The sequence below is a fragment of the Triticum urartu genome, chromosome 3A (assembly GCF_056163025.1).
Source record: "Triticum urartu cultivar PI428250 chromosome 3A, HENAU_Tu73, whole genome shotgun sequence".
NCBI lineage: Eukaryota > Viridiplantae > Streptophyta > Magnoliopsida > Poales > Poaceae > Triticum > Triticum urartu.
In genome coordinates, this window is record NC_141875.1 from 575863507 (window position 1) to 575873419 (window position 9913).

At 50.1% G+C, this 9913-nt stretch overlaps 1 protein-coding gene across 1 annotated transcript; it reads left to right on the forward strand.

The window, feature by feature from the left end:
- The first annotated feature begins 6875 nt into the window (after positions 1-6875).
- On the forward strand, positions 6876-9369 carry LOC147980590 (uncharacterized). Its single transcript, XM_087513397.1, has 4 exons — positions 6876-7043; positions 7167-7583; positions 7978-8015; positions 8393-9369. Exons 2-4 carry the CDS (start codon positions 7409-7411, stop codon positions 8603-8605), a joined length of 426 nt encoding a protein of 141 aa, XP_087369523.1. The 5' UTR covers positions 6876-7043; positions 7167-7408; the 3' UTR covers positions 8606-9369.
- Positions 9370-9913: the final 544 nt, after the last annotated feature.

Sequence of the window (9913 nt, forward strand, 5' to 3'; positions counted from 1 at the left end):
GTGTGGGTCTTTTTTCAAAATTGTCATAGTTTCCTTCCTATTCGTCAGATATAAATCGGATGGCCTATATTACAGGATGGCAGACACACCATCATCAACAACTCTATTTTTATAAGAATAGATATAAAATATATTATATGTATTATAACATGTTCATAACCACATCATGTGTATCACCGTTATATATATAGTGTTACTATTCATCACCCAGGGTGCAGAATAAGTTATTCTTCACCCGAGGTAATCTTACGATCATTTCATAATTAAATTACGTTTGGAATTCAAATAGTTACATTTCTATTGATTCACTACGTAAAATTTGACATAAGAAAATAAAAATATAGGTCATAAGAAAAGAAAATTTGCAGTTATATGCGTATTTTAGACTATGTTTTTACGTTTGTAATTTTACATAACATAAGATATTTTTTACGGCGATTATATATTTTCTCACGGTCTCTTTTTGCGTTGGAAATAAGACAAAACTTACGGAACGTAAAATTACGATGCATTGATGGTAAAATAGAGGGGGGTGAGGAATAACTATTCCTCACCCAGGGTGACGAATAGCGCGACCCTATATATATACGGTGGCGCTAAACTGCGCGTGCGCGTACAATCCCTATTCTGTGCTCCGGACGTCTGGTGCACCCAATCAGCAACGAAACATGTGCGCGTGTGGTGCTGCTCTTCTCATTTGATCGTAATGGCGTATGTGACATGTAGTAAAAGGTGTTAACTTTATTACTATAGATGCATGGTCGTAAATTGATAGTAAAGTCTAGTGTAACATATAGTAAAACATATTGACTCATTACTGCGAACGCTTGTGTGAACTATGAGCCGTAAAATTTATGTAACATGTAGTAATAAATGTTAATCTCTTTACTATATATGCACGTGTTATTTAGTACTAACTTGTGCATGGTTTGTTCTAATTCGGAAGATGCTACTAGAAACACTAGATTCTTTTACTAGATATATAATCTGGCATTAGACTTGATGGTAAAATGCTTGTGTGAACTATCAGCCGTAAAATCTATGTAACATGTAGTAATAGATGTTAATCTCTTTACTACATATGCACGTGTTATTTAGTACTAATGTGTGCATGGTTTGTCCTAATTCGGAATATGCTAGTAAAAGCACTAGATTCTTTTACTAGATATATAATCTGGCATTAGACTTGATGGTAAAATGCTTTGCAATTTATAGTAAATGTGATAGACTCTTTTACAACTTAATTCTGGATTGAGTTTTGATCGTAATACACTTTGTTTCTAGTAGTAAAATTGATGGATCCTTTTACCATCCATTACTACAGGAGGAAAGTTTGCATCCGGGAAAGATTTGGTTGGTTGCTTTGTTCTTGTTGTTTCCATTAGTAAAGTTGATGGATCCTTTTACCATCCATTACTACAAGAGGGAAGTTTGCATCCGGGAAAGATTTGGTTGGTTGCTTTGTTCTTGTGGGGTGGCCGGAGCGTATAATAAACTATCTGAGCTCAGGCACAGTTTAGAAGACCTATATGTGTGTGTGTGTGTGTATATATATATATATATATATATATATATATTCATGCATGCGTCGGTTTAAAACATTATGATAAATTCTTCAAATATTGGAATTCACTTTTTATAATGAATTATGATCTCTGTTCGTCTTTTACACCCACACAATTCTCTTATCTTTGTAGTTAGCGCTAACTTTCTGCCGTGCATGTACATGCCCGCATCCCTCTCAACCCCCCTCAGCATTCTCTAGATTCATCGCGCAAATTCGTCTTTTCACTTTAGGTTGTTCACCCATGGTGTGTGTAGGCCCCCAGCTCCTTCTTTACGGCACACATCGATCGATATGTCTCTCTAGCCAGGTGTGCCTATGATACGTCTCCAACGTATTTATAATTTTTGATTGTTCCATGCTATTATATTATCTATTTTGAATGTTAATGGGCTTATTTATACATTTTTATATTATTTTGGGGACTAATCTACTAATCCAAGGCCTAGTGTAAATTGTTGTTTTTTGTCTATTTCAGTGTTTCGCGGAAAATGAATATCAAACGGAATCCAAACGAAATGAACCCTTCGGCGAAGTTATTTTTGAAACAAACGCGATCCAGGGGACTTGGAGTGGACGTCAAGAAATCAACGAGGAGGCCACGAGGCAGGGGGCGCGCCTACTGACGGTGTCCTGGACTATGGGGGACTCACCACGTCGTCTTCCAATCAGTTGGATTGGGCCGAGGACCCCATGGTCGTATCCTCATGGGCCAGTTCGGACAGCCGATGTATATACAAGAAAGATTCCACGAGACTTGGTGATCAAGACAAGGACTCCTCTCCACCGGCGTATTCGACTAGGACTCTTGTTATCCTAGGCCTCTGGTACATTATATGAGCCGAGGCCATGCTAGTTGGTAGATTATTATGACATTACTCATCATACTTGTAGGGTTTAGACCACAACATATGATCTCGAGGTAGATCAACTCTGTACTTGATACTCCATCAATACCGAACAAAAGCAGGACGTACGGTTTTACCTTCATCAAGAGGGCCTGAATCTGGGTAAACATCGTGTCCCCTGTCTCCTGTTACCCATCGATCCACGATACACAGCTTGGGACCCCCTACCCGAGATCTGCCGCTTTTGACACCGACAATGGTGCTTTCATTGAGAGTTCCACTGTGTGATCAGCAAAGGATCAATGGCTCACCCGCAGATTAAATGCGACACCGGCATCTTCGTCGCCGGCTCGACTGGTCACCTTGCTCCATCGAGGACCGCGCTCCATCTCCGATCGTCATGTTCGGACGGGGGCCTTCATCAACATCAACTCCGATCTCTATCATGATCGTAGAGTAATCATCCATGGAGCTCGGGGGCTCAACGTCAACATTGCCCTCGTGCGGCCGTGCTGTTTTTCCGGATAGCGAACTTGTATCCGCTGTCACCACCTCCTTGAGCATCGCTTTGACGATTCGTTTGGTGGAATTGCGCGGAATTAAGTCTACAACAGTCATGCAAAATTTCGTCGAGTTCCGATGGAGGAATCTCTGGCAATCTACGATATACCGGAGCCCTGTCAAATCTGGACGGGAATCCAGACGAGTTTAGGGCGTGGTCTCCAGAGCCTAGCTCGGAGGTCCTTGGAAGACCCAACCGTTCATCTGCTGCGTCATTCCCATATCTATCACCCCTCCAAATTTCAGCTCGATCTGACGGTTCAAACTCTGGGAACTTTTCGATGAGTGGACCACTTTTTCAGATATGTTTTCTGCGCGAGAACGAATCTGACCCGAGTTCATTTTTTTTATGAACGCGGCTTAGGACATCCTTTTTAAAGGAGGTTTTGTATGGGGTATTGTGTTTTGTTCCCAAACACATCTCACTAATTTTAAGGTCTTTTTCAATATGATCTTCACCATCGCGTCGGTGTCAAACCAGCCCGTCAACATTGCTCCACGGCTGCCGAACTGCGCTAGACACGTCATCGCTTTGTTGAGCCGATCTCAACTTCTTCGGATCATCATCTAGGCAAGCCGAACAAGAGTTCGGCATCGCAAAGGATAAATCATCACCAACATCTCCGCCTCACGGATTACAGGAGCGGGCACACCAGCATCGCCGCACGGTCACTTCATCAAGCTGGCGTTGATCACATCACAAGTTACGACCTACGCCGGCATGGCCGCACTGTTGCTTTTTCAAGCCAATGTCCATCATGCCGAACTGCTTCAACACCTCGGCTGACATGGCAGCTGCAACGTCTCCTTACCGACCTGCTCGCGCCCACAACACGAACTCGCGCGAAGAGTCTGCAACATGGACCCCTGGGGCGACGGCGCGTGCCTCCGCGGCACGGCGACCATGGCCCTGGCGCGGGCGGTGCCGCTCACTGCTCCTCCCTCCGGAATCGTCGGCGTGAGCATACAAGGGCAGAGGGTACCCAGGAGGCGGCCTCTCATACCAAGGCCGCGACACCACCGGCCTCACGACCATCTCGCGGCGATGAGACCTCTTTTTCTTCGGCGGGAGCAGCTCGGACACGTTGAGGAGAGCCTTGCCCTTCTCTGCGGTCGAGAACCTCCGGATCAGCGCCATGTCTGCACAAGCAAGGAGTGGAGCAAGGAAGGAGAAGAAGCGGGAGAGGCAGAGGAAGGATGGGCGATGGGGGCTCTGCCCCCTCCCATTTATACCAGGAGAAGGCCAACCAGCACCCCTCACGATCACAGGTAATGATGGTTTTCCTTACACGTCGCAGGGACTTGTCAAGTCGGGCAGTTGCCGAGGCAGCGTGGGGAAGCGGAGATGCCCACGTCCAATCAACCGCCACACTCAACCAAGGCCGCAGGCTATTGGGGACGCGGCGCTCCACACTTGACCTTTGGCTTCGCCTCGAAGCCAAGCCCGAGCGCGCCTTGGGCCCGGGGGCTACTGTCGGCGTTCTAGGAACGGGGGTCCCCTGACTTTCCTGCCTGCGGCCCACGGCATGGCTTTGCTGGCAGGCCTGTGCGGCCCATCTTCATCAATAAGGAATCAAGACCCTCGCGAGGCGGACGATCGAGACCAGGCAGGCGCCAGGCGGGCGCCAGCGCGCGCAGCGTCCTTATTTCCTCTTTGGTGCTAAGGGGGCAAGCGCAGGCGTGGAGTACCAAGGAATCAAGCAAAGGTTTCCATATTGGTGCAACAAGACCAAGACCAGAAGGACGGCAAGACGAAGGTCACCGTGGAGCCCAAGACGGCATCACCACCAGAGCCTTTGGCAGGCGAAGACTGCTTTTGTCAGGATAGCTTGTACTAGATGTCCCCTTTCAAATTGGCCGTTGTTGACTCCCTTCCCGCTCAATATTTGGGGAGAGGACCAAGGCCACTATAAATAGAACTAGCCACCACCGTAGCTAGGGGGAGGGAAGGAGAGATCTAAGATTTGAGCCACCACATCCTTAGCGGCACACCCACCAAGCATAAGAACACCTCAACCTCAGGAGGTTGTTCTTCCCCTTGTACTGTTCATCCTCAGCCCAAGAAGCAATCCACCACCACCACACTGGAGTAGGGTATTACACCACAACGGTGGCCGAACCAGTATAAATCTTGTGTCTTTTGTGTTGCGAGTTCGTAGAGTTAGTTTGTGAGATCTTAGCTAAGTTAGGACGCGGATCGATAAGGGGGTGATCTTCACGCGCATCCCGGTGTTCGAATCTTAAGGGTTTTGCCGGAACCCGTGATCCGACATTTTTCTCTCTAATTGTTTCTGTTCTAATTTTTTGATGGTCTATCCTACATATGTATGTTAGATCATGGCCCCTCCAAGCTAGATCCCTGGGTCGTCGCTCCTCTGGCCATACACCAGGACCGGCCCTGGCCGAGAGGTCACCAACGGAGTGGGAGAAGCTTAGGGAACGCAAAAATCCCCACCTAAGCGCCAAGAAGAGTCGGCTAGTGGGTTGCACAACCCATCTCGACCGGAGGAAGAAGCCATGGAGGAATTATCGACGATGTCATACATTGTGCTTCGGATGCCCACTTCTTGAGAAACATCCTACACAAGCACGATGGCCAACATCTCCAATTCCAACACGGGGTGACTCAAGCAACCAAGACAACTCCTTCATCAAGGGGAACGGCGTCTTGAGGTCGTTGTCGACCGATCCGATGAACGTGACCTATGGTTTCCCCCTGGTGCTTGAAGAGGGTCACATAAAAAGGCCATGAAAGCGCCACCAAGAAGGGGCACCCGATCCACGTGTTGTCACTGCCAGCATTAGGAAGCCGAGCATGGATTTCCCCCCGCCTATGTCTGAAAAATCCCAAAGCCGCCACATCAAGATCTAGAGACATGGAAATCAGATCGCTGGTCGGAACCGCCACTTTAAGAATGGGGAGTTGCACATGTCATCAAAGAAGAAGGTGACATCGAGCACCGTCAGACGAGCGGGCTTTGGATCTGGTGGGAGAAGCACGAGGGATGGAGGTGGATGGGGTTGGATAAGTGGTTGGGCAAGGAGAGCAGATGGCGTCAAAGGCGACAAGTGATGCGGCGACAGCGACGAGGCAAGGATATAGAGGGGAACACACATCCCTAAAGTCGCCACCATCGCGCAAAGGAGGGACACCACAGGCAGCCCTACCCAGACGCCAAAGTGCCTCGCCGCACCTGCGGGCTCCACCGACAGCTCCCCCGGTGGTGGCGAGATGAAGACGGAGGGAAGGGGAGGTAGCAGTGGCGGCGCGATCTAGGATTTTCCCGGTGTCGTGAGGGAGGGCTATGCGGGGCCGGGGTGCGGGGCATTTTCCCACGGTGAGGGCAGTGGCACCACGTCAACTTATTCTGGTTAACATTTTTGCGAGAAGTTAGTTTGTTCCGAGCAAATACAAAAATACGACATGTCAAGGCCTCTCTTATACCAGAACAGTGACATGTCTCCTGTACATAGTGGACTTTTTTTTGGCCGAGGCTCTTCAGTTGAGCAGAAGGTAAACCGAACCAGTTTTTTATCTGCTCTGTCCACAGTGTTGCCACTGTTCGGAGAAACAGATTCATTGATCAACACTGCACACGCATCAATCCCCCATCATGCATCCAGCATAATCTTACTCGAATCTAACGACCTGACCTAAGAAAAAAAACTTGACCTAAGAAAGATCATCTCCATCACCTAGTCTCCTAGACGACGGTAGATTGTGACAGTCACAACGCGGCTCACCGCGCCATACCCGCACCTTCAATTCCGAGCCCCCCTCTGCCGGACCACTCGGACCCCCTTGGCGCGTAAAACCTCTGCCAAGGCCACAGCCCACAGGCTTTTCCGGGGAGCACACGGCACATGCTAGCTGCTGCGCTCCCGCCCCCGTCCCCCATCTATTTCCCCATGGATGGATGAGGTGAGGGTACCTGGCGGTATTCGGCGAGACCAATCGACGCCGACCCCTCGCAATCATACACAACTAGGCGTACTGAGGTGACGAGTGAGCGAGGCCAGGCCGATCGGACGACGCACGCAGACGCAGACGCAAAGGTGTTGGTAGACTGGTACGTACCGTTTGGTACTGTTCATGCCTGCGCCTTCTTTTATGCGTCTGCGCGCTGCTCTCTCTCTCTCTCTCTCTCTCTTCAAGCCCATGCATTCAATTCCATCCATCGATCTGGGTGTAGAGTCTCGTCCGACGGATTCCGATCGATCGGTCGAGAGTTCTGACGCCGCTACAGTGCCGGGCGGGGGGACTCAGGGCTGCTTGCTACAAGAGGCAGTGGCGACTGGTGAGGCCGAGGCTCCGTGCTCTCTGCTTCCGCTTCTTCCCAAATTCGGCCGCTCCGTCAGCCGCGGCCACACTGTCGCTGCGGCGTCCGGGGCTTAAAAGGGAGTGACTGGTGGTTCTGCTGCAGGGGAATCGCCCATGGAGGGCTCCCGGGGGCGGTGGAGGTGGGGTGGCAGGCGCAGATCCATGCTAATGGTGGCGCTGGCCCTGTGCTTCGTCGTGGCCGTCGTCTCCCTCTGCTGCTGCGCCCGGCCCAGGGCTTGCAGTGCCAGTGCCTGCAGTGGGAGGAGTACTGTGGCGGTGCTCCGTTCAGGTAACGAACTCAGCCTGCGTTTCGCTCCTCCGTGCGGTTGTTCCCCTCGTTTTGGCAAGCTTTTTGGTTCGTTTCCATTGATAGTGTGCTTTGCGCTGGTTCGTGCCTGCTGTGCCACTTCGCATCTCTTCTGCGTGTTTTCCATGGAGGTTTATGTGTCTTTCTCGCCCTCTCTTCTGCTGCTGATGCTAGTTCTTTCCGCCTGCAATAAAACTGGAGTGTAGATAGAGTCTCGTACTCTCGTTGTGCCAGATTAAAGCCGAGGAGAAACAGAAACAATATGGATCCTTGTTATACATTGCATTATCATGTTTTGGCTTAGACTTTAGACCATGCATGCCTGTTGAAGTGAAATCACTCTGTCATAACCCGCGTGTCCTCCTTTTTTATGCAGACTTTTGGAGACGAACAGCAGAATCGTTCGGTAATCAGGTGCGTTCACATCCCTCTACATTTGCTAAAATTCGCAGCTCCACACACACCGTACGTTCCCGGGGTTTCACGTAGACTGTCGATGCTTGGCCTGCGTACACCGCCCGGTTTCTTGTTCTTGATCTCCTAGTATTCATTCATCTTGAGTTCATGATGCCCCATGCGCAAACGAGCAGAGGTCCCGCCAAAGTAGGTGCACGCTCGACTAGCCTGAGGCACACCGCACAGGCACAGCTACGCATGCCAGCTCACGCCCACGGCCATCTCCGACAGCCATTCAACGCCGGCGGGGCCCATCATTTTTTGACCATACGTCGCTGCCGCCGATGCCGATCCGCACCATCTCATCCGTTGATTAATTCGTTTCACCTTCACAGGACCGGTCAAGCGCCAGCGGGAGCGGAGGGCGGCGGCGGCTGCTGGTGGTGGCCGGACCGGGGTCGTACCCGCCGCGGTGCACGGGCAAGTGCGGCAGCTGCAGCCCGTGCTACCCGGTGCACGTGGCCGTGCCGCCGGGGGTGCCGATCACCACGGAGTACTACCCGGAGGCATGGCGGTGCAGGTGCGGCAACCGGCTCTACATGCCATGATCGGCGACGCAAAGATGAAACGAGGCCGGTGTCGGTCGGCACCTGGCCGAGCCGGGACGTCAAGCCGCGCGCGGTGAGCTTACCGACGCCGATCGACCTCGGCGCAAGCTGACGAACGAGAGCACCCATTATTGCCCGGGGCGGGGGCCGGGCGGCTCGACCGCGGCTGCAGCCGCAGCAGTGCCATGGCTGTCGCGGCGCGCCTGCCTTGCATGGGTGGAGCTGCAGGGGGTGGTGGCCTACTGGGCCGCTGGGCTCTGTTTCTGTGCGTGTCTTCTGTGCGCCGCTGGAATTCGCACGGCCCTACCACGACGCGCCGGGGCATGGGGGGCTGTACGGCGCCTGCTGTGCTGGGGCGGGGAGGAGAGTGAGATACAGTGCACTGAGTGCAGCTCCTGCACGTGTCCAGATCATCCATCTGTTGATATGATTCTCTGTTTTGTTTCTCCCGTCTAGGATTTTGATCCATTTTTGCGCTGGTGATCTTCTTGACCGCATGGCGTGTGATGTACCGTAACACTCCACGAGCAGAGAGGATGATGCCGCGCATTGCTATTGCAGCATGGAACAGACGCGAGTGCTGCTTAGTCTGCAGCCGCGACGTGTCAAATGTGATGTCTGTATGACGATGTGTCAAATGTGATCTGAGTGATCTGTGATCTATGACTACTAACTAACACATGTATATCACTGCTCATGTGTGTAATTCTGTGTATTTGGGCTTGAATTATCGCAGGTAGAGGCAGTCATGCCGCCACAATTCACCACTTCCCTAAGATGTTGTTAGCGTGTATTTTTATTATTGCGTAAGCAGGTCGATGTATCCGCCCTATTGATGCAAAGCAAAAGAATCTTAGGAAAAGTGGAAAGCACAGGTTTCTACTGTGAAAAGGGTTTTACAACCTCTTAAAAATCTCTCGGCTATAAAACCCTTGTCTTACACTCATCTTATAATGCTACTCGTACGACATTCTCCCCTCCTTTTCAAAGAAAAAATAGTAATGTTGCGATGTTTTCACTAGGTAACCTTTCTTTTTGCGGGAAATTTACTAGGGAACCTGACACTACAACTTGGATAAGAGCTCCCAGCCCACACGCGGACAGCGAGCAAGGAGAGAAGAAAAAAACAGAGAGGAAGGGAAACTAAAAAATTAGACATTAAAAATTTCAAAATGAATAAAAGTAACATGAATTAAAAAACGTTCAAAAACATAAAAAAATGTTCATAAATTTAACAAATTTTCAAGGAATTTTTTAAAAAACAACCATGAATTTGAAAAGTTCATAATTCTTAAAATATTTGTGAAT